This window comes from Aspergillus undulatus, assembly GCF_047715775.1.
Source record: "Aspergillus undulatus strain CBS 261.88 unplaced genomic scaffold BDV17scaffold_19, whole genome shotgun sequence".
Taxonomy (NCBI): Eukaryota; Fungi; Ascomycota; class Eurotiomycetes; order Eurotiales; family Aspergillaceae; genus Aspergillus; species Aspergillus undulatus.
In genome coordinates, this window is record NW_027396623.1 from 62,587 (window position 1) to 88,296 (window position 25,710).

At 50.5% G+C, this 25,710-nt stretch overlaps 10 protein-coding genes across 10 annotated transcripts; 5 read left to right on the forward strand and 5 right to left on the reverse strand.

The window, feature by feature from the left end:
* The first annotated feature begins 829 nt into the window (after positions 1-829).
* On the forward strand, positions 830-1,976 carry BDV17DRAFT_261103 (uncharacterized protein). Its single transcript, XM_073757625.1, has 2 exons — positions 830-1,236; positions 1,412-1,976. Exons 1-2 carry the CDS (start codon positions 979-981, stop codon positions 1,958-1,960), a joined length of 807 nt encoding a protein of 268 aa, XP_073616357.1. The 5' UTR covers positions 830-978; the 3' UTR covers positions 1,961-1,976.
* An 833-nt stretch (positions 1,977-2,809) lies between these two features.
* Positions 2,810-3,238, reverse strand: BDV17DRAFT_290537 (uncharacterized protein; the record flags this gene model as incomplete). The annotated part of the gene is made up of 1 exon (XM_073761933.1): positions 2,810-3,238. The coding sequence occupies one exon, from the start codon at positions 3,236-3,238 to the stop codon at positions 2,810-2,812; it is 429 nt and encodes a 142-aa protein (XP_073616358.1).
* Positions 3,239-4,542: 1,304 nt separating this feature from the next.
* On the reverse strand, positions 4,543-5,068 carry BDV17DRAFT_261104 (uncharacterized protein). Its single transcript, XM_073757626.1, has one exon. It carries the CDS (start codon positions 4,830-4,832, stop codon positions 4,560-4,562), a length of 273 nt encoding a protein of 90 aa, XP_073616359.1. The 5' UTR covers positions 4,833-5,068; the 3' UTR covers positions 4,543-4,559.
* A 2,139-nt stretch (positions 5,069-7,207) lies between these two features.
* Positions 7,208-9,056, forward strand: BDV17DRAFT_297995 (uncharacterized protein; the record flags this gene model as incomplete). Its single annotated transcript, XM_073763601.1, has 2 exons — positions 7,208-8,286; positions 8,358-9,056. The coding sequence occupies 2 exons, from the start codon at positions 7,208-7,210 to the stop codon at positions 8,770-8,772; spliced, it is 1,494 nt and encodes a 497-aa protein (XP_073616360.1). The 3' UTR covers positions 8,773-9,056.
* On the reverse strand, positions 9,057-9,704 carry BDV17DRAFT_56904 (J domain-containing protein). Its single transcript, XM_073764797.1, has one exon. The coding sequence runs from the start codon at positions 9,546-9,548 to the stop codon at positions 9,132-9,134; it is 417 nt and encodes a 138-aa protein (XP_073616361.1). The 5' UTR covers positions 9,549-9,704; the 3' UTR covers positions 9,057-9,131.
* BDV17DRAFT_56903 (uncharacterized protein) lies at positions 9,705-12,201 on the reverse strand. Its single transcript, XM_073764796.1, has one exon. The coding sequence runs from the start codon at positions 12,052-12,054 to the stop codon at positions 9,862-9,864; it is 2,193 nt and encodes a 730-aa protein (XP_073616362.1). The 5' UTR covers positions 12,055-12,201; the 3' UTR covers positions 9,705-9,861.
* A 220-nt stretch (positions 12,202-12,421) lies between these two features.
* BDV17DRAFT_281282 (5'-methylthioadenosine/S-adenosylhomocysteine nucleosidase family protein) lies at positions 12,422-13,504 on the forward strand (the record flags this gene model as incomplete). The annotated part of the gene is made up of 2 exons (XM_073760003.1): positions 12,422-12,555; positions 12,598-13,504. 2 exons carry the CDS (start codon positions 12,422-12,424, stop codon positions 13,502-13,504), a joined length of 1,041 nt encoding a protein of 346 aa, XP_073616363.1.
* Positions 13,505-14,141: 637 nt separating this feature from the next.
* BDV17DRAFT_56919 (uncharacterized protein) lies at positions 14,142-15,383 on the forward strand. The gene is made up of 3 exons (XM_073764798.1): positions 14,142-14,165; positions 14,218-14,466; positions 14,524-15,383. Exons 2-3 carry the CDS (start codon positions 14,436-14,438, stop codon positions 15,288-15,290), a joined length of 798 nt encoding a protein of 265 aa, XP_073616364.1. The 5' UTR covers positions 14,142-14,165; positions 14,218-14,435; the 3' UTR covers positions 15,291-15,383.
* A 1,793-nt stretch (positions 15,384-17,176) lies between these two features.
* Positions 17,177-19,391, forward strand: BDV17DRAFT_261116 (uncharacterized protein). Its single transcript, XM_073757627.1, has 5 exons — positions 17,177-17,802; positions 17,881-17,959; positions 18,042-18,150; positions 18,276-18,514; positions 18,688-19,391. Exons 1-5 carry the CDS (start codon positions 17,383-17,385, stop codon positions 18,789-18,791), a joined length of 951 nt encoding a protein of 316 aa, XP_073616365.1. The 5' UTR covers positions 17,177-17,382; the 3' UTR covers positions 18,792-19,391.
* A 1,801-nt stretch (positions 19,392-21,192) lies between these two features.
* BDV17DRAFT_57013 (uncharacterized protein) lies at positions 21,193-22,220 on the reverse strand. Its single transcript, XM_073764799.1, has one exon. It carries the CDS (start codon positions 22,042-22,044, stop codon positions 21,517-21,519), a length of 528 nt encoding a protein of 175 aa, XP_073616366.1. The 5' UTR covers positions 22,045-22,220; the 3' UTR covers positions 21,193-21,516.
* Between the last annotated feature and the right edge of the window lie 3,490 nt (positions 22,221-25,710).

Sequence of the window (25,710 nt, forward strand, 5' to 3'; positions counted from 1 at the left end):
GGGAACGAGCGGCCTCTTTATTATACCTGCAAGCTATCTACCAAAAGCCCACATCGCAGGAGAGGCAGCCGACACCCGGCACACCACAGACACCCTGTAGACTCGGCCGGTGTTGGAGCATATGCCATTAGCGAAGAGGGCGGCTAAACTGTCTTTTGGCTAGAGCCCGAGGCTACTAGTACGGCTGTCCTCTCCGGTGCAACCCTGAACGGCGCGGACCCCGCGCGGCGGTTGCATGTCCCTTGTTAGACAAGTCTAGCAGAAATACTATGAAATCTATGTATATTAGACAAGTGGTAGTGTAGATAGCGCCAAATTAGCCGAGGGGTAATTTACATACTTTCGTGTTGGTTACTATACTAATTCACTAGTAGAGCGTTAGTCTGCCACTGGGCCCGTACCCAACTACTTAACTGTGCATTAAACTCGCCAGAGCCTCTGCTTATAATTGCCGCGCTTGTCTGCGACTTCGCTTACTAGAACGCCCAACTCCACATTTCCAACTTCCGTGACTTTACACTGCCAGTCCAGTTTCAGAATAGCATGGACCCATAGTCCAACGCTGGACTAGAGGGGAAGAAAGCATTTCCAAGACCCCTTAGGTACAAGTCATGCGACGGACACAACGCACTAGTAGCGCCCTATACTAGCGCGGCTAACACTTTTGGTGCTTAATCTCCGAAGGCTTTCAGGCTCTGAGCCTCTTGTCGGGTCGGGCCGTCCGGGCGGTGAGATATATCACATACCGCCCCTGTAACCTCCCTCCTCCAACCATTAATATCAACTATCACAGAGCATCTTGGTCAGGCAGTTCGGACTTTTTTTTTTTATCGCCCCCAAAAACACGGCCAAGGTAATTTCCGCACAAGCCACCGCCAGCAGTGCCTCGGTTGCAGGTATATTCCGAGCTTTGCCCGTATCCACTCATTTCACCCACCCACCTACCTCACCCGCCCGTCTCCTATACTATCTCACGCCATGAACATATTTCGCAAGCTCCGTGGTAAGGTCAGCCGGAGCAGCCGTGGCAGTGAGCCCGCGCCATCAGCGCCGGCCACGATAGCAGAGAGCGAAAGTGTTAACCCGTCCCCTCCCCCTCGCGCCATGCATATCAGCGAGGTGAAGCGGTCACCTACCCTGCTATCATCTATCCGCAAGCCCGGTTCCGAGACCCAGTCTATTACAATTATGGTCGCGAGTGCCAAAGGCGCCGCCGACTACTTGCGTCTTTACAGGGTACGTTATCTATCCATCTATCTACATATCACACCCAGCGCATTGCAACATGCATACATGCACGCATGCTCCTAGTCGATTTCAAGTACTATATATACTATACCATACACCCCCAACCTGGCGCTAGCCGAGCTGAGCTCACTCACACCCGCGCGCGGGGCTTTCATCTATATAGCTACTCCAGCGAGAAACGGATTACGGAAGCGAGTTTGACCCGACAGGCGACTACGAGACGGACTACCTTTGCGACGGGTACATCTACAATGTCCGCTTTGTTTCCGTGCCGGACCCCACGGGGCCTTGGGCTGCTAGATTGGCTGTCCTCACCATCATGCAGCATGTCTGCCTTGTTTTGACGTATGACGCCTCGTCGAGGGAATCGTGGGATGAATTGGTCGCTGTCTGTGAGGGGATGCGAAGCCGCAGCGAAGATATGGTCCTCTCCCCTTATCCTTTTCTTGCGACGGTGATTGTCGCCATGGGTGAAGGTGAAGGTGAAGAAGGCCCCATGTCCGTGTCGCAAGGAGAAGCCGAGGCGTTTGCAACCCAGCGGAACTGTCTCTTTGTCGAGGTTTCGCGCAGAACTGGGCGCGGTGTTTGCGATGCGGTCGGCTCATTGGTTGAGCGGGCGCACGGCGCTCGTGGGCAATATCCTATGGATCAGGAGGGTAAGCCCCAGAGGTATAAGAGGGCGCAGGTATTGAAGGCATTATTTTCACCATAGCTAGGGATGGGATGCCCAGCTTGATCAGGACTGACATCATCAAATCATGGATATAATGGATGGATGTGACATGTACCGCCGCCGTGACGGTCAGCAAATGTTTATGGCAAATATATATTCTGTCGGACGCTGCTTTGGTTCAGCTGCACTTGGTTCGCCGCCGTAGTCTAGTCACTAGGATTGTATCTCGATGCAAGATGAGCTCCTATCTGCCCACTGGATATTGTTCTAGCATCTCGACCCAATGTTGTCCCAGGAACCAATTGCCTAGGGGTTGTGTATACCAAGCTCATATCCGATAGGTTAAATAACAAGAAGTTCACGAAACAAATGGACAGCGGTCGGCACCTGACAGGGAACTTGGGGGGCCCGAGGAGGAATAGCAACATCAAATAGCAAAGTCAAAGATAGTGTGGAGGGCAAGTATATTTATCGTTTTCCAGTTAGAGCGGGATAACACAACAGTATGTATATACCATCAAGGTGACAGGGCCCCGCAGAGACGAGATTGCGCTGCGGTGCATCATCAGTCGCAGGTTCAATGGGGATTGAAAAAAGAAAGATATCCGTGTCAATGGAGATTCCACGAGAAAAGGAAGTCAGTAACTATACTAGTGGATGAAAATGATAGGATTGCTTTGAGAAAATATACGCCCTCCACCCTGCCCTCAGCAAACAGAGTGTCTAGAAGCTGTGAACCGTGACCATGCATCATCCATTGAGATCTACGAATTCCACCTCTGGGCCGTGGTACCACCAGGCAACTTCCCTCTGCTGATCCACGGTTCTCCAACACAGGCCGTAGAAGGTGATACGCCAGCCAAAGTGAAAAGCATCTTATTAGCAAGCTCACTCCATCTTCATTTCCGGGACGGGGGCCAAAGTGGTCCTCCAAGTTGAACCTAGCCCTCTGCTTTCACGCAGCCGAAGTTCATTCCCGTATTGCCCGGGAACAGTGACGAAGATATCATCCCAGAATGTATTTCCATCTCCCGCGGGGACCAGGATCTCGTCACCACCAACGAGATTCACTCCCCTGTTCTTCAAAAGCGCTCGAACATCGGCAATGGCCTCAGTGACACTTCGATAGTGGCCGCTCCACGCTTTGACCAGAATAGGACCGAGTCTGGCTTCATCTAAAAGCTGGGACATTTTCCGTCTTAGCCTGTCTTCCTCCTCTCTCCAGTCAGGCTCCCCTTCCCTGTCCAGCCAGTACCGCGGATCCTCCGGATACACCATCGGATAGTTAACACCGGGAGGACGGCGCGGCGGAGACATAGAGTGCTCACAGGAACCGAGAAGCGAACCGCAATATTCAAGGTAAAACGAATATTTCATCCCAAGGGAGGGTATTACTCGCGAAGTCATCGTAGCTGATATATGCCGCTACTTGGGAAATGATGCTCGTGTAAGGCCTGGAATTCGCAATGTCTGCATACCTTCGAGCCATTCTCTGATTCCGTGCAGGGCCGCAACAGTTATCATATTCGCGCATACCGGAACCTCACACCTGTAAGCTCGTTCATATTATCTTTTTTTCTATCTATCTTCCTGCAATAGCAAGCTGGGACGAAGAAAGACTTATCAAAATATCCCGCAGGAGATGATAGCAGACCTTAAAGCCGATTCAGCTCGTTGGGAGGATGACGCTCGAACTCGACAAGATCAAGGATTCCCAAGGGGTTAACTACTGGGATCCAGAACACCCAAGGGGCAGCTAGTATGCATTGCCTATACCATGCTTTTTTTATTTCTCTAAACAGCCTCCCGCTCCGGCTTATTACTCTTGACTCTTCAACCCAAATGACGAATACTGGCTCGACTCTTTCTGGCCTATAAGATGAATCTTACCCTTATGGAAATTCCGAGCCAAAACTACCAGGAGCAACAAGTCCTTGGTTCCCAGATAATAAGTATTTAATATGCTCACAGCCAAAATGGCGCATTGACATCTCGTTTATCGCTTGGGTTGATTCTAGAGAGCAGGTCTGAGATACATAGCATAAGTCTACAATGTGAATGCAACCGCCCATTGGTATCGTATCTCCCTGTCTCAACTAGTTTAGTAAGAGAGAGGAGGACGGCGAGCTGAATGCGCAACGCACGAAGATATAATTCAGTTCAAGTCAAGTCCGTACCAGATCTAGCCTGACTTAGGAAATAGCTATGCAGGGAACCGTAGAGGCCTCAAGCAAGAACATAAAGCCCAGCCGTCAACGCCAATAATCCCAAAGCCAACAAGTACATAAAGCAGTACACAAGAACAGAAAAGTAATGAGTAATCCCCTATGCATAACCAACCTACTCACTCCCAACTATTAAAATGGTTTTTGTGTAGTCTCTTGCTTCGCTCTGCATGTTGTGTGAAAAATACATAAATATACTTCTGGGCCCTCGGCTGATAGCTTTGCTTGATAGTTGATACCTTGCAGCAAGCGTCCTCAATACCCGGTCCGGTGGCCGGGCCTCTAATGGTCCATAGCGTTGGAGAAGGCCTCCCGCGTCGTTGTATTTGTCTGACCAGGTTCCTATCTAATTTTACAGTGGAGTTTTATGACTACCAGCACAGCAAAAAGTTTTGAGAAATCGTTCTGAGAGATCATTGTTGTTCTATGCTAAGTCGATCCGGGCCCTTCATCCCTGCTTTGATAACCCGACATTGCCGGGCGACAGGCCAGCTTCGTACTGCTCGAGGACAGAAGGAAGATATACTACCTATATAGCATAGAAGAATCCATGTTAGCCATCCGTTGTGACAAACAAGTAATGTTGCTCGATCATGGATTGAATTCAGCAAGCAGCTCAGAGACCCGTCTTGAAAAAAATTGGCTCTGGGTAGTTTTTTCCACAAGAATGATCTCGGTCCTATCATATAGCATCATGTGCTTGCGTTCCTCTTGAGAGGAACAGATGTTGGATATATGCATGGGGTAGACTTACTGTTGTGGTTGTTGTGTTGAAGAAGAAGAGATGGATTGCGGTCGGGGAGCTGTTTATAAGCACCCGAGAGGTGGGTCAGGGCTTGCTGGCAGCCCTAGGTGGTTACCGTACATGGTAGTGATTGCATCATAGATGATGTCAATCATTTTCTCTTTTAGGTTGCAAGGCAGCAAGGTACAACATTCCATGGTTGTTAGGCGAGTAAACATGGTTTAGAACTGTTCCTCCCCCACTAGACAATGCAGATTTGTGCTAATAGCCAAGAGCCAATGCCACTTTGAAATCAGCCTGAGTTCCCTGCGTTTCAATCCAACAGTAACCAATTAACGTATGGTAGGGTGGTTGTGGTATCTGCAATCGCGAGTAACAGCATATCCACTGCCAGATCTCTTCCTAAGCAAGATACGCGTTGATAAAGAGTCCAATGAATATTCCGCTCGTGAGCGCAAGGTGGACAATCTGCGCTCTTGGGGGCGCGACCATCCAACATAATAACCAAATAGCGGCCGCTCCTGCTGCTGTGCCGCTGCTGCGAATCCGGAGATAGGTGACCTGACCCTATGTTTATCAAGTATGATAGTATCGTGGACAGCAGGTATATTGATTGTTTCTTTACGAAGGTCTCAAGGCCATAGTGCATGCCAAAAATCGGGTGGATGGGCAGATGATTTAAATACGAATTGAGCATTGAAGATGAGGACAGCTCATCCATCCCCACACACCCAAGCTTGGTCGGATGCGAGCGCAGCCTGGGGAGTCTGCGGTATAATAAGGAGGTCTGGAGATAATCACTGGCTATCGTGGTTCGTCATCGAATGGCCGGAGAAGTCTAGGAAGGAAGTTCCGAGGATGTCAGCTCACCCAAGATGCTACAGGCGGGCAGGCGACTGAACAAGCTTTAACATAATTAGCTCCGGCAGATGCTTTTCTAGTCTAGGTCATCGAGAGTGGACACATTGGATACAGGGGCTGGGATACCGGAATGTCCATGGATCCACCTAGGATATTCCGAGTTTGTCAACAGCCGTTCTCTATGACAGCTATCAACCGACATGTGAAGAAGGATACCCGTAGTTAGTACTTGCTCGCTGCGATTCTTCACTTTATCGAGGTTCCTGCGAAGATAGCAAGCAGGCAATAAAGTATGAAAAGAGGCAACGGCAAGAGGATCAATTCAAGGTTCTCAGCAGATTCTGCCTCTCTGCCCGCGCGCATAATTAGTGTCGCTTGCAGTCATTCCTCAACGCTTTTCGGGGAAGATACCGACAGTTATCTACCAGTCAACGTCTGCAAACACTGATCTTGTTTGCGGGCTTGGGGAAAAGAGTGTGTCTACTAATATCAGGGTGTATCGTCACTAAACTAGTTCTTATCCTTTGCCTCCTCGTGCGGCAGAAGAGTTATATTCTATCTAGTTCATACTTATCACTCCATGCACTCATTTGACTACTGACACTGCTTATCCTTTGTATCGTCGCGTGAGCTGAAGGGGCATTCTATTTCAGGCTTGTGATTCCATTATCCGGGGCATTTGTTGATTTTGAATAGCTAATAATTTATGGTTATCGACCTAGCTCTATCTATCTACCCTGTAAGAACAGATAGAATGTTATAGATTCTCCAAAACCAAATGAATCCGGTTATCACTTTCATATATGCTTCTTACCCTAATACAACAACCCTCCGTGCGGCGACGCCCTTCGTATGAAATGCAGGTACTGTTCTTGCTCTGGTTGTCCTGTGCTGTGCTGTTCCTGGTAGCAGGTCTATACTAGTATCACTCCTGGACTTGGTACTGTAGTGACTTAGGTATATGATACCCTCCAAGGTAGCAAGCGCGGCTCGAAAATAACTCACATTGCATCGCCAGTTTGCCGCCTGAGCACTGCAATGGAGATCTATTGCCGTGGCTGGTCTAGCGGCTACTACTCTGGATACGGAGTGTCCTCTCATATCATTCATCATTGACTCACCATTTGATAGGTGCAGGTGGGGGACTTCTAGCTATTCTTGGCCTAGTAGCCCTACGTAGTCAGAGGGGACAAAGACGGCCGTTTTGTCTCAAACGGTCGACCGGGGTTTCTGATATATGAATAGTAGGAATGCATATCAGGCTCAGCTCTGCCTTGATAGAGTATCTAGTTAGATACAGATGGGAGGCCTAATGGTCCAAGTCGCTTAAAGAGCTTGGTTCCTCCCTATGTTTTTTAGAATGCCGCTGTCTCTTACGCACCCTTCCCTGCAAGCTTTTCACGACGCATCTGGCTCTCTCATTCATTTATTCGTATTACGAAGTTAACTAAGATGATGGGCAAGCAAGAAATCCTCGAACTCCACCCGACCGGGTGGGAATCCGACCCGCCGGATGAGTATTTCAAGCTTTCCACACTAGACTACTGCGTCGGACAAGTATACACCAACTACGCACTCTTCTTCAAACTCTCAGATCCCGAAAAGCCAAGCATCATCCCCGTGCTCAAGCGCGGTCTCGAAGTTACCCTCAGCCAATGCCGCCAGTTATGCGGAGTCCTCGAGGAACACCCTCAGGGTGGGCTATGCTTCCACAAGAAGAAGCAAAGCACCGTCGAGTTCCACGTACAGTGGCTCGATGGTCCCGAGGATGAGGGTAAGTATCCTTCATTTGAGGAGCTCGAGGAACGACATTTCGTCTCGCAGGCTCTCGGCGATATCAACACTTGGAGTGTGGCTCCCATGACGTACGGCGAGAAACCAGAGGCTCAACCTGCCAGCCAGCCCAAGGCGTCTGCTTTCAAAGCGAGTTTTATCCGCGGCGGCTTGGTCTTCATGATGCACCATCACCACTATTGTAATGATATTATGGGATGGGCTGGGGAGCTGCACCAGCTAGCCGATAATTGCGCTGCGATCTGGAAATCTCCGGATGGAACAACAGCACCGGTCCTTCCACCTTGGGATCCGAGCTGTCTGGACCTGTCAAGGGTTACAAAGCCTGATCTCCCCGAAGAGCAGCGCGTCGACGGGCCCGTGACGCCGTCACGACATCCGGACCATAAAACCGGCCAGTGGCTCCTGTTCCACCTCCCGAAAAGCAAAGCAGCCGAGCTGAAGAGAATGGCAAGTCCCGAAGATGGGAGTTACTGGATTTCAAGCTACGATGTGTACACCGCGTACATCTGGCGTGTGCTGTCGAAGCACAGGGCGAAGCTTTTCAGCCCAGCAGATCCCAAGCAGAATCATCTTCTCTGGGGTGAGGCTGTCGATATGCGGAGGCGCTTTCGGAATCCACGCGTGCCAGAGCGCATGCAGGGGAATGTTGTATTCGTCGCAATGAGCACGTCGAGCCCCGTACCCCAGCTCACGGTGGAGGAGGTTATATCTGAGGCACCGATGTCAAAGCTAGCTTGGTACCAGCTCACGCATACCCCTTACTATAGCGCCAGACATGTAGCTAACTAACCCCTGTTTGTCTGTGTAGGTATATCCGCCAACTCACAAACAGCGTAACAGAAGAAAACCTCGACATCGCGCTCTCAGCGATCGCGCCAATCCGCGATAAAACCGCCCTGTTCCTACGCACCGACAGCTTCCCGCCCATGAGCAACATCACGACAGACTGGCGGGATACGAGGCCCTGCGACGCTGATTTTGGATTCGGCAGGCCTCATGCTTTTCGATTTCCCTTTGACACCGTCACGGCTGGTATGACGGTCGTTTATCCTGTTCGGACTAATAATCCTCCGGCGGGTGAGGACGAGGGGAACGAGTTTAGTATTGGGTTTGAGAAGGAGCTTGCGGGGGGGTTGGTTGATGATCCGGAGTGGAATCGGTATTTCGAGTTTAGAGGGGTTGATGCTGAGGAGGGGGGTGCGATTGGGGCGTTGGTTGGATAAATTACTTCTTTTACTATGATTCCGAGCCTCTATTGCGAGTAGATGGATCTTTCTGCCTTCCTGTTGCCAGACGGGTCGAGCAAGTTCGCTCGTGGTGAATGGTTATACCTACGAAATAGCTCTGAGTCAGGGGAACAGCAGTCTCCTTCTCTTCTCGAGCCGCTGGACAGGGACTCTTGGTATACAATATGGTGTTATTACCCATGGTAAAGCTTAATGTTTGCCATCACTCATGTGGATGCCTTTTTTCTTTTGAAAGAAGTTGAACAGATAATCCCGACCTAGGTCCGAATCCCATGTGTCGTCTGCTCCAATTGAAGTTTCGGGGAAAGTGACTTGCCATCTGGGCTTGCAGGGAATCATATTGTTCTTTTTTTAACGGAATCTCGCAATAGTTCGTATGCCTCGTGGACTTCATGGAACCGCGCGGCCGGGTCCTCCTCCACATTCTCGTCCGCCCCCTGCTCGTGCGCGAACTGGCGATCGGGATGAACCTGAAGGACCTTTTGCCGATAGCGTCTGGAAAGTTGAGCCGGAGTGAGGTCTGACCTTTCAGACTCAGGGATCCCCAAGATCTCGTATGGAGAATTTTCTAATTTCCATATGTCGGCCAGCATACTCGGCGCACTGAACCTCATATGAGCCTTTATCTCATGTGTATTCTGCAGACGCACTGGCGTCTTTGAAACCTCCCGTTCCTCATGCGTGCGACAGAAGGTGCTGACTGTTTTACCGGCCTCTCCCTCTATCTCGTCCACCATTGAGCGCGGGGCCATTTTGAGGTTCTCGGCGTAGTTGTCTCCGATTTGTTTCTCTACGGCCTCCGGCTGAGCCCTGCACCATACTGCCGCAGTGCCACCAATGGGCACGGAAACATAATTGGTGCGCTGGCTCCTTGATGGCCGTGGCTCCTGTCATATCTCGAATTTGCCGCTATGTTTTGCACCGTGGTCGATAAGGTAAGTAATCATTTCGTGATCTTGTAGGGCTACCGCGTAGTCGAGGGGGGTGCGACCGTTGTAGGCGGAATCGTTGATACTACATATTATGAGTGACGGGCTGTACGAAGAAATTGGCTAGGGCTATCACTTACAAATCTGGGCTCACTATTTCAGGGTCAATATTGCACAAGGCTTTCACGATGTCCGGTTGCCGATGGATGATAGCCAGTGTGAGGACTGAGAAGCGTGTTTCTTCAGTCCGTATTTGTGCGACAAGCTTGGGGTACCTTTCGATAAAGTATTTGGATATTTCCGTTGAGCCGAAACGTACAAATGAGACTATGGCGCCATCAAAAGATACCTTATGGGTGACCAAAACCTGTATGACTTCATGGGACCAGGTGGTATGGATATTCGACCCGATGCAGTGCTCTGAAACTCTGATAGTGAAGCGAATGTGAGAACCAGGGTCCGAAATGTAGAGATTGGGATTGTAGATGAACAAGAGCTTGATGGTGTCTATGTAGCCATTGAGCGCCGCCCATAGAAGTGGAAGAGGCTCATCTGTATCAGTGTCCAGTCGCCATTTTCGAGTCGACAGCTGCATCCCAGCGATCTCGCCGAGGCCAAGATACTCGGCTGCGGTAAACGAAGTCGTCATCGTAGACGACCATTGTGGCGCAGAAACATAGAGCCAAGTCCAGAAGCGGCGGTCTCGCGTAGAAGAAAGGTCCAGGGCAGAGTTGACGAGAGTCTTGTCCTGTGTGCTCGAAGAGCTGTTGCGCACGTGCCGATGCCAGTGATGTGATGCGTATTCGAGAAATGGGTGCCTCTCAATCAATCTATCGCGGGTGATTTGACGGTCTTGCCACGAGACGCTGGCCGGGGTTGGGACGGTGTTGAAGTCATTGAATAGGAGATACCAGACACAGCGTTGTGCTAGGACTTCATGCGCCTCTGCGAGCTCGAGAGAATGATACCAGCTTCCAAACTTTGAATTGCCAGAATGGATGCCGTTCTGGTCGCACAGGAGGAATTCCCGAGCAGTCTGGTGTATAAGGCGGACCCTTCCCTCTTGAACGGTGACAAACGAGCCGCCAAGTCGTTTCAAAAAGCTCTCTCTCGCCGGATGGAGGTGAGGCATGAGATCGCTCGTATCTTTATGGTCAGCGCGCAACGATAGGGCGTAATCCATTTCCTCCAGTGTCAGCGGTCGAGCGGCAGCCAGGACAATTTGGAGAAAACATCTCGTTAGGGCCGCAATTGGCGAGTGTGCCAGGCACTGATCAAGAAACTTGGCATACAAAGCGTATATGCTGTTGTCCTCAAGAGTGGCGAGCAGCTCCATCTCCGATGCCCCATTCTCGGCCTCGTCGTGCAACAGGTTCATAATTAGGGCTGCCCAGAGATAAGTGTTGCCGTGCTGTCGAAGAAGCTTGCCCAGTAGGCGATCTCTTGTTTGTAGGCCAATGAGGCCTTCTTCGGCCAGCTCGCTGAGATTCTTTGTGATTACCAGTTGAATGTCAGAGCTGAATGATTGAACCTCATTTTCTCCTCGTAGGCGGAAGCACTCTACCTTGCGAAGTCGGGTGGTGATAGTATTTAGAGGCCTTGCCGTGAGAAACATTTTCAGAAAAGGGCGTTTTTGTAGATGAACAAGATTATTTTCACCGGCATTCTGTTCATAAAACTTGGATATCGCGGCAAGAAGGAGGTTTTGTGTTGTACTCTCGCATTCATCGAGTCCATCCAGCACGCATAAGACGTTTCTGGGGCCCTCAGCAACTACACCAAGGAAAATATTCCACAGAGATTGAAAACGAGTCAACACAACGTCTCCCTTGTTATCGAACTCGGTTTCCAGAATACGGGGAATCGTAGCTCTCGTGGACAAAACCTGATGCAGTAGAGCCTGCAGCGCACACACCCCGTCTGCCTGAATCTTGTTGTCATCTCGGAAGAAGAAATGGCAAACTAAATCCGATGTTCGTGTTTCGCGAAGCTGGTTGACAGCGGAAGAAGCTAGCACGGATTTTCCACAGCCAGCATCAGCGGTTAGCCACAAAAGACGCGATTCCGGCGCCTGTATCCAATCCGCATATTCCTGGCTGCTAAAGAACCACTCGCATGTGCCATGGGCGTGCGGGGGATTCCGATTTCGGTGGGACTCATAGTCATTTGGATAGCCAGTTGCAGCGCAATGTGCTTGATAGAGCTGTTGTAGGATTCGACGTCGTCTGGACTCGGCCTTGTCCTCGTGAAACGTATTATAGTTGTTCCCGACGTGAACAGTGGCGTGCTCGCACGCTGAGATAGTTTCCACCGTATTCGTTGTCTCCATCGGAGATAGTCAAGTTCGAGATACTCGGGCTTCAGTTGTTGCAGTCGCGTTCGGTCGTCACCTAGGTACCGCCATACTGCGGAGAACCAGAGTGTTGTAGCTGCCAGTGTGTAAGGCTAAGGCAACAGCCTGTTTCGAGACAGAAAGGGGCGAAGGAGGTGAGAGGTGAGAGGTGAAGCCTTGATGCGCGGCTATGCGCAGGAGCTCATTGGCTGTATGCCTACGATGGAGGGGCCAGATCCTCGCATTGCGACAAGGCTGAGGATAGCGTCCTCCAACCTCCAAGTCAGCCTAACGACCAGGGACACATCGTCCACCTCATTTCAGGACAGGAAGCCGCTTCTGATAGGGCTCGTTTTCCAAAGCGATGCTGTACAAAGGGCCCTACATCGCTGGAAGCATCAACCGGACAACAAACAGTGCAGGGCAAATCAATGCATCCGGCAACGCCAATGTCCAGATTGGTGACAATCACAATTTTCACGAGGACTTCTTACCGGGGTACGGTCATCCCAGCAGTTTTGAAACCGGCGAGATCCCGAGTTTCCCGCGCGCACGGTCTGTTGCGCCTTCCCCATCGTCTATCCCGTCGTTGAGCGCGAGCGGCAGCAACGACTTCAAGTTCGACGTCGCCATCTTTTGCGCATTACCGCTCGAAGCAGACGCCGTCGAGGCTCTTTTCGACGAGCGGTGGGACTCCGACAATCAATATGGTAAGGCTCGTGGTGATCCAAACGCCTACTCCGCTGGCGTTATTGGGACGCATAATGTAGTCTTGGTCTACATGTCGGGAATAGGCAAAAGCCATGGAGCAACTGCTGCCGCATTTTGCCGGTGCAGCTTTCCCAGTGTAAGGCTTGCCCTTGTCCTTGGCATATGTGGAGGGGCGCCGTCTACACCAGACGACCAGGAAATTTGCTTGGGGGATGTGGTTATAAGCAGTGGGGTGGTGCAGTATGACTTTGGACGACGGTATGCGCATGGTCTCGAACGAAAGGATACGCTACTTGACACGCTGGGACGACCAAGTCTTGAAATTCGGTTACTGCTGGATGAGCTGGGGAGGCAATGCGGTCGTGAAAGGCTGCAGAACAAGCTACTCGAACACCTTCATGTTGCGCTGAGGAAGCTGGGGAGGGTATCTGGGTCTGACATGCACGGCGGGATGGGCTGGCAATGTGGCCCAACTATTGCTCCTACAGTGCATATCGGACTGGTGGCCTCAGGAGACCAAGTCATCAAATCCGAGGAATTTCGAAACAGTCTTATGGCAAAAGAAGGCGTTATTGCGTTCGAGATGGAGGGTGCCGGAATTTGGGATACTTTTCCCTGTCTTGTTATCAAAGGTGTAGCCGACTATGCTGACCGCAACAAAAACAGGGAGGGGCAGGACTATGCAGCGGCGACTTCGGCTGCTTGCGCAAAGGCCTTTTTAGAGCTCTGGGTGTAGTGCTTTTGTTGAGTGAAAGACAAGATTGGATGGAAGACAAGACGAAACAGGTGGCATTCACCGAATCACTTCCAGGGAGTTGTATCAACACGAATGAATTAGACTGAGGTTTGGATGACAAGGGCTAGGCTCTTTAGCTCCCTAGATGGGAATCCCCCCTCACGAACTTCAGGATGTATATTGCGAGGCTGAGGGAAAAGGAGATATGCCCAGAGATATGCCCGGATCAAAAGCCACCAAAGCGGACTCATCACTAGGGACGACTTATGGAGGTAAGGGTACCGTAAGCGGGTATAAATAAACTTGATCAAGTAGGCAACTGCTGTGCTTTCCTTTCTTTTCGTCCTCACAACCCGCGACTTCCCCTGCTTACAGGAGTGGCCCAGCCAGATCATCTCGTACAGCGAGGCTCAGCTTGCGTTAACATCCAGGATTCCACCAACAATTCCTGAATCGATGGACGACCAAGGACGCTCGGGCATTCAGGCTCGTCCGCAGGTCTATTAGGTACTTATATTCGATTATCCCCTCTGCGCCTCAGTGAGCTTCTGCTCATTTCTTTATGAGTCATACAAATTCATCATGACTGGGGGCTGTAGCCACAACTGCACGGAGCGTCCCACGCACATTGAATACGGTCCTGATATAACTGGTCCAGGAAGTGGGAAGTCCCATCCACTGTTTGTCTGCTAGCACTAAACCGCCTGCTCAAGGTTCTGATCGGCTATATTGCGCCCGCCGGAATCATCGTCGTTCTAGTCAAATTTCGCTATATTGTCTCATATCAACCACAGTTGGATCCATTCCGAGACAAGAACGATGTGGATTGTCATCGAGTGGTTCCATTCCGTCCCAGCCCTGTTGATTCAATGATTTTACGCTTTTTCAGAAAGCCGCCGAACCCGACTGCAGCTTCTCTCGCCCCTTCAAGATGGTCACACTTGAACAAGCCATTGATCAAGGTACGACCCCCAAGGGATGGCTGTCCACACCCATGAGAAGTTCTAACTATGGTACAGTGAGTGCTTACAATAAGCGATCTGCAACTTCTAACGGGCATTGGGATCCTGATCAGTGGGTATGCCCAGCTTCGTTGCGGGCTTTCCACTGGGTGATCGTCGGGCGCTTAGCCTGGTTCTCGAGCCTAACTCATCTCTCACGCCTGACGCTCCTGAGGAACTATCTTCACAATCGGAAGCCACAGCGCCAATGGAGAGTATCTCTCATATGCGCCATGATTATCGTGCTTCTTACTGCAATAGGGTCTACACTTGACTATGGTGGTTGGAAAAATTACACTCTTAGAAATTCAGGGACACAGAAACGGCTGGCTTGGTCACCAACTGATCATGGTATCTGCCATAGTTCAGCACGAGAGCCATTAGTAAATGACATCGGCCCCTGGTCCACTTTTTCAATGATCCTGCTTGTTGGCCTTGAGTCCGTCTTCAGATTCGTCAAGCTCCATCGGCGAGTCTCGCTCTACATCGTGGAAAACACAAGTATATCAGCGATAGGACACGAATGCTGTTATGGGCACCATATAGGTGGAGAAGTATCCCTAGAGGGCCACGACGAGCATTGGGGGGTATTTCTTATTATCCCGCATCAGCGTTATTTCTCATCCTGCGTCTCTTTGCGGACCACCCGGAGTCAACGTTTTTCGAGGTATTGGTATTTCTTCACCTTCTCAGCTCGGATTTTGTGGAGGAACATATTGATCCGAAGAGCAGGTATATTGGCTCATCGTCAGCTTCGTGGTGGGCCTCTTAAGCACCCTGTATGAGTTGGATATTCTCTTCCCATCCGATCCCTCCGACCTTTACTTCGACTACATGGTCAACGACAGTTGGATTTTCGGCCAGGTCACGGCGGTCATGGTCCTCGCGGTACCTGCTGTAAACATACTTGAGTCGCTCTATTTAGGATATTGGCACCTACAGAGTCTTCCAGTTGAGTTATCACTGACAAATGTCTGTAGAAGGGGGGGGAAAGGTGCCCATTTGTGGGGGGGTTGACTCTTGCTCGACAAGGCAGTCCGGCTTCTATGCAGGTGCCTGCGGTACCGAGCAGGAATCACGACTTTTATCCCGACCTAGACTACTACGCTGTTGCTCCTTCGGCATGCAGATGGATCAGGTGCGCCAAGTGGTGGGACGTTTGATGCTAGCGAGGCTTGTAATTTTGGACTCTCCTTTGGTTGATCATGTTGTGCCAATGTGGGCTAACGTGCGTGATGGGGATATAAGCTAGTAGACCTTGGAATCAAAGGGTACCGGCATGCCGCAAAGCGCTCCTAGCAGGAGATATCTGTGTTAGTCGGCATCGTACAGAGGAAATCACAAGATGGCAACCAAATCACCGTTCGTCTTACCTTTCGTCTTGAGACTAGCGAGTCATCACGAGCTAATCCTGAATCTGTTGCGTTCGATATAAGATGTTAAATCTTAGGGTTTCTCAATGCTAGACTAGGTCAAGACTATAGATGGGCCAGGGCAAAAGTAGCTAGACGGTAGCAAACTTCCGCCCAGTATCACTGCTACCTCATATCTCTTCCCCAATAACTCAGTGCTCATTACAACCATAGAGTCCCTGTGCTAGCCCGAAAGACACTTCGAGTGACCATACGCCAAGCAGTACCAAGCCCGGCCTCCGTCCAACCACATCTGTTGAAATGTCGGATACTCGTATACATTGCTGCCAAGCAACTCGATGGTCACCCAGAAACGGTAAAAGCAATATCGAAGAAAGCGTTCCATGTGAGCGGCCAGAGCCTCATGTTCTATAAATCCGCGAACTGCCCCGGACCTAACTCGCGCGCTTCACAAGTCTCACCCCAGGACCCCCGTCTCATCTGCTACCTAACTGGAACATCGATCGAGCCAGTACAAGAAACATACCCCCTTGAGTGAGTTAGCTGCTCTCAGACACTGGGTGAACCTACCACCTGCCCATCCATCACACACTAACGCCCTAGTTCACCACAGACAAGACAAGACACAAGTCCAAACAAAAAAACATGTCCAACAAACCCACCACACCTGTACCCACTTCCTCAACCCTGGACGGACCACACCCGCGAGCGATCCCCAAAGCCCTAACATTCGCCCTATGGCTGACCTCCCTTTCGCTCATAACAATAGCAGCATGCACAATCTACTTCGTCGTGATAACAAAAGACTTCATGGATGCAACGGATACGCGGCTCAACGCACTGAGCAATAATACGCTGGGGATATACGCCGCGCTTGCGGGGGACGAGTACGTTATAAACGACTTTGCGGGCTTCAGGTTTAGCTCGGTTGATGCGGAAGATCGGATTTCGATTAGACGGGCGTTGTATAATATTATGGATGAGATTCAGGATGCGGGGGGATCGTCGTGATAGGGCTGGACTACGGCCTACATACCTACCATAAAGCTACGGAGTAGGGGTCAAGGGTGCTATACTTGTTCTTGTTCTAGAGGGTGAGCAGTGCCTCAATGAAGTTGCGCGAACTGGGGGAAGCAAAATGAATCAGGGGGACCATGGGCAGGTAAGCTTGTGAGGTGTGGATGAGGCTCGAGCAGTACATAGGGTAATCGAGAGCACTTGGGAAGTCTATCAAAGACAATCGAATCACAAAATGACTCACTTTGGGGCTGTGATGTTCTTGGCACTTTTAATGAGTCACTTATGCGTCACTTATGCATGGACATAAAGCTCTCAGTTTCTGCCCACAGCAGTTGTAAACGTTGTATATCATGAGCCTGAACCGCTGATACGTATACTCACTGCATCAACCCTCATCAGTCTTCTTCCCTCTTCCTCTCCCTCCTCTGCCACCTCCTCCTTCCACCTTCTTTTATACCCTAAATAACGTGAATTGTGATACTATATGTATGATATGGCTACAGATGTCTCGACAAGGTTGACATATCTCCAATGGCAACCCAGCTACACGCAAACCCGTCCATACCGCATTGTCCAACCTGGCGGGCGAAGGAGAAAGCCGAACAAAAACCGTGAGAACACAACAAATTTGGTATTCCGCGTAGCAGAGCACGCGGAAACCATAATAGATATTAGGCAATTGGCCCCGGACCCTAGTCCTGATCATCCTGATCCTCTACCTCTGTTAAAGTTCAATCTCGACACTAATGGGTTTGCCTATCGAAGATGTCCCCGGCCGGCTCTTACGAAGGCGTATGAGTATTCGGACCCCGAGAATGTCGGGAAGATCTTCTTACCGGAGTGCGTGGATATTTTGAGAAATGAGGTTGAAGGGGCTGAGGAGGTTATGGTTTTTGACTGGAAGGTATGCCCCATGACGACTGTTTATGTGTATATAGCTAGCTTTTCGGCCAGCCGCTAAGTTGCAAATCTTGATATCAAGATTCGGAAGAGAAAAAGTGCAAAGGAGCGGCGGAGGAGAAACCCGAATTTGCAGGGGTTTGCGCGGCAGGTTCATATTGGTAAGTTGGAGTTACTTCCCCTGACAGGAGTTGCAGATAGTTTTGAAGGATGTCCGTTTACCTTACTGACAATGCCGTCAAGACACGCTTCTAACTCGGGACAAGGTGGGAATCCCTATGATGGAACGTATTCGAAATCATCTTCCAGAGGAATCTCAGCATCTCCTTTCCGGGCGAGTGCAACTGATCAAGTGAGTACCAGGCTTAATCCCACAACTTCCCTTCCCTTCATCTTTTCCTTCCCCAAAGGCCCTGCCAGTTAGGCAAACTGCAACTCAAAAAGAGTCAATATCCAACCCTGACGTGAAGAGCCCAGTCTCTGGCGCCCCATCAGCGGACCAATCGAGGACCACCCAATCGCCGTATGTGACAGACGAACCTTGGACACATCCAGGTTGATCGAAACCGATGTCATCCGCGGTGAATATACCGGCACCATGCTCTATCCAGAATATGAACCGAATGGTACATGCCAATGGTACTATATGAGCAAGCAGGACGTGGGAGACGTGCTTCTGTTCAAAGGGTTTGATTCGAAAGAGGACTGCGTCAAGTGTGAGTGTTTACTACTGTTTAATTTTCTCCTTTTTTTTTTCTTTTTTTCTTTTTTTTCCCTCTGGTGTTGAGCCCTTCCTACTAAGCTTGAGGTGAGGTGCGGACTGCAGTGCAGAAGCCAGGAATATATGCATACTGGACAAGAGATAATGACCTGACGGAATTCGCTGCAGATACTCCGCATACGTCGTTTATACCCTTGAATACGTCCGAGAATCCAGGGTGCCCTAGAGTCAGCGTCGAGGTGAGAGCATTGGTCTTTTCGCGCGCGAAGTAAGAATGTGTATGGTGTGGGGATATCATTCTTCCATGTATGTGGCCAGCCTATCGAACTCTCATCAGCAAGAGCACAAATGGGCTGCTTCACACTTGTAGATTTGGATGATGGACAAGTGCCTCAACCTGGGTACGTTGGTCGACAATACCGGAGAGAGAGCACGTACCTAGGTACCAGGGGCCGGGGCACCTTCCAGGCAACAGAGATACTCCTCAAGTCCTACATAACTGTCACTGTCCGCTCTTCCCGTGCCACCAAATGGCTTTTGTGCTCGCCTTTACAGCCTCGCCACGAGCACCCCAGAGACTTGCTTCACTATAAAGCTACACCTGAGCGTGCATGCGGTAGCCCTATGTATTTCTTGCATTAGCCTAGAAATTGTAAGCGTAGGGCAACATCGCATGGCGCCTAAGCAGCATTCAGGGGTCTTCCGGCTATTCTCCTGTTTCATCTCATCCGGAGGACCTGCCATGGCACATCTGATAGTGTATATACGATCTTTGCTCTGAAGTTCACTTGAGCTATGCCATGCTATGACTGAGATGATACGACAACACCGCAATTAGGGGCTTGAAAATTAGAATCCAGGTAATAACCAGAAAATAAGATAAGCGGCAACTCCGACTTTGGGGTTGAATCAGGATGGGATGGATTGGGATGAGATGCGAAGCCTGAGCAGCTTTTGAACCATCGACTGAAAGATGAATGTACTAACATTTTCTGCAGTCAGATACAGTAGGATGATTGAAACTCAATGCCGTAAGCTAGACTAGATGCCGTGATGTGGACTCCATTGCCGTGCGTTGATAGTATGAAGTACCCTAGCTTAAAGCCTCGCGGCGTCTATGTATGTGGTTGAGACACGCAGGGTTTCCCGGTATTGTCTTGCCATAATTCACCCGGAGAAAGAATTAGATCTAGCGGTAGTACTATTTAGTACAGGTAACAGTTAAAGACGCATTGCGCGTTGTAAATAAACCTGATGTGGTCGATGGTTACCTTTTATATATCGTCACATGTGAGGGGGCCCGAATCAGTTGAACGTACATGTATATAGTTCGGACGCTCAGTGAGCAAAGCCCATGTTATTACTGCTACCATGTATCCTAAGGTATCGGTTTATTCTAGCAGTTCTGAAGGTGGGAGATATATATTTCTTTTTAGGGAAAGGACATTGGCAGTCAGCCCGGGCCCTACAATTCGTTCTACTACTAGAAACTACGACCCATAGTCCATCGTCAAACGCGGTTGACATATCTACCCTGAAAATGTGCATAGAAGGATAAAGTCTACGTCATTTCCAATAGCATGATAGCTGGCCTCTCAAGTTTGAGCAAGAGAGAAACCGCCATCTGGCTGAATTGCTCGTATACCTACGTATACGGATACCTGCTTTGAGCCTGCCGACTTACCTAAACGCCAGAAATAGAAATGGCTCCAGTCGTGTCTCCAATGCCGAGCGAAGCCGAAGCCCTACCTTCACGAGTGGCTGTCGGGTCTCGACCATCGATTTGTCAAGGCCCAGACCTGGAAGGCAATGCGATTGCGCGGGCTGTGTGTTCTGGGCAGCATGGCCACTTTTGAAGGCTGGCGGAGCAAACAAAGAGAATTCACGGCCTGACTCAGTCAGGCGACGAAGGAATAAGGGATGGTACAAAGTACTTCGCAGCGGTACTGCGTCTGCTGAATGCGATTGACTCCTTTTTGAAAACCTGGTCACAAGATCCGGGGATTGCTTTGTCTATTGTCCATTGAAGACATTCATCCACCCAACATAAAGATGGCTGAAAGGAACCAGGAATGAATAATGCCGGAGGATATGCCAGGCCTGGGTGTGATTGATTTAGCTGCGGGTTGATCACACCGCACGTGAGACCAATAGCCTGGCGGGCTGTCAGCGTGAGGAAGAACGTGCAGCTTGCGGTGCTGATTGGACGCGGAGCAGCAAATCGCGGTGAGAACCGAGGCGGAATCCACGAGTCACGGGCCGGAGTCTGGCGCGGGAGCGAGAGAAAAGGAACGATGGAAAAAGCAAACACTTCTGCAAGATTTGATTCTGGTTTCTGCCGGCTGCACATGCCCACTCTGGCAGTTTCCGCTGTGCAAGGGCAACCTGCAGACTAGGTGCTTCAGGCGGGATTCTGCATCGAAGCTGGACCGCGACAAGGTAGGATTGGTGGCCTATGGATTTGTTTGCCTGTCAGAGGTGCAGCAAGCCAGAGTGAGAGCTTGCAGTTGGAGGCGCTGGTCGAACTCTGATTTCGGGTTCCTATACTTGCTTTTCTCGCGCTCCATAGATTGTGGGTTCGCCTTGACCGAACCATTTCTCCAGAGGAAAGGCGGATATCTCGCATCGCGGCAGGGAACTGCGGCAGCGAAAAAAAAAGAAAATGGCGGAGTTTGAGTCGCCGGGGTCGGCACATCTTGAGGGCAGGTCTTAGGTCGCGAAACGTAGAAGGGGGATTTCCTCATCTGCATGCGCATGCGCTTGTGTCATGCTACATCATGCTGCATCGCACAAGTCGATTGTTTGCGAGACTGATTATTAGGCAGAAAGGCATTCTGCTGCTTTTACTAATTCTGTAACAAGGTGAAGAGTCCGGACAGGAGGGGCAATGGCGGAGATCGATGTGGCTGCTCCGAAGCAATTTACACAGTCCTCCTGATTCGGCACTTGAACGCGTGCAGCATGAAATCCTTGTTCATCACCTTCTGTTGCGGCTCGTCATTCGTGCCTTGGGATTTGATTTTGACTGCCGGTAGGAAACAGCAGGGGTATGGCAAGGCGCTTAAGCGCCCATAAACCGACTGCTGCAATTGTACCCGTCATGCGGGGTTTGCAGAAGCAGCAATCGACGAGGGAAGATTGATTGGGTGGTCTTCCTCCAATGGTAGTCGTGAGCTGGCTAGTATTGTTTGAGCATTCAAGAGGTACAAGTCCATGACTGACAGATCGAATCTGAAATTTATGGTTGGATCCTTCTTCTGCGGTGGTCGGGGATGGTAGTGATCGACCAAAAGGGTTGTTGCTCCTCGTCTCATCGCCGGGCTCTGATACGCCCAAAGCACTGCGCAATCCGCAGTCCGCACCCAAAGAAAGTTCGGAGAGCATGATCAATTTGACCAGCTTAGATCTCGCTTGTCGCGGGAAATGGTTGGCCTGCAGAATTTTTCTCTTGGAGAACTTACGACCAATGGGGAGAGAGAGTCGTAAGATGCTTACTGGTTTGACTTTGTGCCAACATAATCTCATCTATGGCTTACAATCGTAACCGCAGATGGCGCAGACACAAGGCGGCCCTAGTATCATAACTCTTCGCTCTCCAGTCCGGAATCATGGGCGTGGTTCCTGATCGTAGTCGCGCAAATCCAACTAGTTTGATAATTCTTGGGTCTCACGGCTCACGGGTGCGCTACTGGCTCGTGCCTAGCAAGTCTGCAGAGATCCACAACAACCCACAAGATTTGATGTCAATGAAGATTCGATCAGTCATCTTGACGAAATCCGCACCGTATGAAGCCAGGAATTCGCGTGTTTGTTGTACTTGGTTGGGTACTCGGCAAGGATGTAGGTGGACTAATGCCAGCATGTCTGCTCTCCGGCATTCAATTCGGGAAGATCGCTATGCTCAGCCTTGCCCAGCCATGCTCTGCACAAAGACCTGTACGGAGGACGAAACAGGAGCATACCCAGGCCGAATCGGGATGTGCCATTCGGAAAAGGTACGAGTAGATACTCTGTAGACCTCGCGTCGCCGGTTCGCCACAACGTACTTTTGTAGACAGCCCGAAAGACCCTTCCCAAGAGCTTGAATCGATGACCACGAGCATTCGGTTTCCCGGCTTCACATAGACAAGTGCCAGCGGCGATGAAATCGACGAATCATGTATCCGGAACCCACCGTTCGTCCAATGGAGGTGTTGCTGAGCAAGATCGCAGGATTTTGGGCCAATGGATGCAGTTGGTGACCTCTTTCCTTCCTGCTGTGGACCTGGTGGAGGAAGAACGAAACGCGCCGTCAGTGGATTTCCCATCTCATCCACCAGTTTGGAAAGGACGATCAGTATCGAGATGCTGAAGGAGGCATTTGTCGGGCATCAATTCTGGGCTCTGGAATCAAGCCTGGATTCAACTTTCGATAGCGCCCATGATGCCGATTGACGTCGAAGGAAGATGGCACCCGCATCTGGCCCAGGGTTGGAACGCGCGAACGTTCCTAAAAGGGCTGCTATGGCACGTGCAGTACGCGCTTCGTTGATGCCTTGCTGCCTGACTGCTCAGCTCGTGGTTGCCTTATTCTGCCTTACTCTGCCTTTAATCTCGCCAAGGATGCGACGACCCCTGGCGACCGTTGCACTCGAACACTCCAAATGCCACAGACCACTGCACACCCGCCTCGCCGATTTAATCAATTTAGATTGTGACCAACGCGTCCGTGGAGCAAACACGGCACAGCACGCCTCACCCTGCCTTCTCTCGCATTTCATCACACTGCACTGGTGACTTGACGCTGGTCGCTGATGCCAATTCGAACCGTCCCGTCCCGTGGGGTCAGCTTCTTTCAGAGGTGGCGGAAACTCTCCCGCGCCGTTACTGCTGTGATTTGTCGACCTGTGTGATATCCTCGACCAACCGCCATTAGCCTTGTCCTCGAACTACCGACAGATGCCGGGATGATAATGGCTTGGTGGGGCGGACTCGAGGACGACGGGAATCATTCGAAGAGTCGTCACAGTTGGCCAGTGGGAGAGTGAGGAAGGACAGACTCAGCTCCACCATCGTGTTCGCCGTGTCCCTCCCATCGCGGCGATGATAGCAGAGAGGATCCCCTAGCCTCTTACGGAGCGATGAACACTTGGCCCACTCGCTCTGTATTCTGTACCAGGGCATCGATGACTTCCGCCAGTTCATGATACTCATCGACCAAACTTGACTCCCTCAAGAACGTTATCTTATTGATCCCGGACACCGAGTAATGTCAGCATGGGAGCCGAGGATAAAAGTACCCGTGGATGCGCTAGGCCAGGAGCCAAGTTCCAACACTGGCCGTCCTTTGGCCGTAGCCAGGCGCTATTCCTGCAGCCTGTCAAGCTAAGCTGCCCTTACCTTAGGCCCGCAGACAGCACAGGCACGTGCTGTTGTCGCGATCAATTTGGCAGACCGGCAGCCGCGCAGAGAGATCATGGGGAAATTGTTCTGTCAAGAGTCAGACTATCAGATCAGGACTGTCGTTGTTGTCTCCGGCTTGGAAGGCTCAATCCAACTGCCGATTTCTTTGTTCCTTTGAAACCCACAAACATCCTGAACTCAGTTCAGGGAAACTGGTCTGTTCTTGCTGATAAGGTTCATTGATTATTGTGCGATGCGCGTCTTCGAACCTTCTGTATGACAGAGTTCTCCCTCGCTACATCCACAACAAAGACGTAACAGCACTATCGGACTGCTTGTTCTTTCAACAGTCAAACTTGCTTCAAGAAGCCAATGCTCGATAGGGGTTCATGATCAATCATATTTCATTCTTTGTTGTTGAAGCTTGACAGCTCTCAGCCTATGAATCTTATGTGGTCATGGAGCCGTTGGCGTGCCGCCTCATACGCCACTTGACATTCCGCGACCGTGACCCGCCGGCTCGACGCCTCTGTTGACAACGGCAATTGAGAAGGAGACTAGGGAAACTATGATAGAACAAGAAAATTTAGCTCTTGTCATGTGTTCTGAGTGAAGGTGGTCGAGACTCGAGACTCAACTCTCCCTTTGTTCTCCCCGGTCGCATTTCGTCCCAACGCGATTTGGAAGGTCAGTGGGGATTTCTCTGGGGCTTTTGTACCTTCTCCCAAAGGCAAGCGCCGAGCTCTTGTGGATCCTAAACCAATTCTCTGGTCTCCGGAGCGATTAATCCATGCTCCAAGCCTCGCCCAAAAGGCATCACGCATCAAAGATCGCAAGCTCAGAACTCGCCGGATGCTTCTGAACGGACAACTTCTTACGTTATTCTGCATATCTCTTTGTGCCCACCATGTACCCTCCCCTGCAGCAGCTGGGCTTAATTTGCCACCAAGTCGAGCCGGTGATGCATGGCGATCAGATCTAGGAACCAGAGGTTTGGGACTCTTACCACTTGTGAGACTCGACAAGCTGACGTCGGGCAATGACGGTATATGCGGGGATAACACCTAGTCAAAGAATGAGAAGCGCTGTGAAACGTATTGTGCAGATCTCATTCAGAGCGTTCATTGTTCTCAAGAGCTTGTCCGCCCGGAGCCTTTATAGAACACTGCTTATTTGAACTTCCTGCATGATACCCCCCCCCCCGGCATTCTTCGTTCAACCAGTTTTCGCGCACCTAAGCAGCTTCTTTGAGAGCACGGCTTTTCAAGGCTTTCGAAACGGAGATCGCAAACACCAGCCTCAGAGAGGCCCAGCTGAAGTTGGTTCTGTACAACAATACGTCTTTGGCTCCATCTGCATGGAGATGTACCCATTCCAACATCCTACATAACGATTACAAAGGAGGGATTCGCGGCTCCAGATCTCGTTGAAGCTGCCGGTTCCAGCTTTCTGGATAGCGAATCGTTCAACAAATCGTGCGACGGATTATGGAGCATTCTCCAGAGCTCCACCAACGGATCCATCGTATCCATTATCCGGATCAGAAGGACGACCGAGAGTGGAAGAGCTCTGCCAGCGATCAGGGGATCAGGATGTGCTCTAAGCTCTTATACATGTAGAGCATTGGCCTGGCGGACCCGTTCCTTGCATTGTATATTGCGATTTGCTAGATCCCGAACGATAAACCCAAGTCGATGCAATGAAGTCATAGTATGGATCTCTGGAGATGGAACTCGCAGTTTGCACAAGAATGGGGAAACCTCAACAAATTCACGAAGTGACCGAGGTGAATAATAAGTAGTAAGTGGA

Excerpts from the sequence above, each read along its gene's own strand:
- BDV17DRAFT_261103 (XM_073757625.1), top strand. The coding sequence starts at position 979 with ATGAACATATTTCGCAAGCTCCGTGGTAAGGTCAGCCGGAGCAGCCGT. Across the intron at positions 1,237-1,411 it reads ACTACTTGCGTCTTTACAGG|CTACTCCAGCGAGAAACGGA; the intron begins GTACGTTATCTA and ends TCATCTATATAG.
- BDV17DRAFT_261104 (XM_073757626.1), bottom strand. The coding sequence starts at position 4,832 with ATGATAGGACCGAGATCATTCTTGTGGAAAAAACTACCCAGAGCCAAT.
- BDV17DRAFT_56904 (XM_073764797.1), bottom strand. The coding sequence starts at position 9,548 with ATGGCCCCGCGCTCAATGGTGGACGAGATAGAGGGAGAGGCCGGTAAA.
- BDV17DRAFT_56903 (XM_073764796.1), bottom strand. The coding sequence starts at position 12,054 with ATGGAGACAACGAATACGGTGGAAACTATCTCAGCGTGCGAGCACGCC.
- BDV17DRAFT_56919 (XM_073764798.1), top strand. The coding sequence starts at position 14,436 with ATGGTCACACTTGAACAAGCCATTGATCAAG. Across the intron at positions 14,467-14,523 it reads TGAACAAGCCATTGATCAAG|TGAGTGCTTACAATAAGCGA; the intron begins GTACGACCCCCA and ends ACTATGGTACAG.
- BDV17DRAFT_261116 (XM_073757627.1), top strand. The coding sequence starts at position 17,383 with ATGTATGATATGGCTACAGATGTCTCGACAAGGTTGACATATCTCCAA. Across the intron at positions 17,803-17,880 it reads TTATGGTTTTTGACTGGAAG|ATTCGGAAGAGAAAAAGTGC; the intron begins GTATGCCCCATG and ends CTTGATATCAAG. Across the intron at positions 17,960-18,041 it reads TGCGCGGCAGGTTCATATTG|ACACGCTTCTAACTCGGGAC; the intron begins GTAAGTTGGAGT and ends AATGCCGTCAAG.
- BDV17DRAFT_57013 (XM_073764799.1), bottom strand. The coding sequence starts at position 22,044 with ATGAGATTATGTTGGCACAAAGTCAAACCAGTAAGCATCTTACGACTC.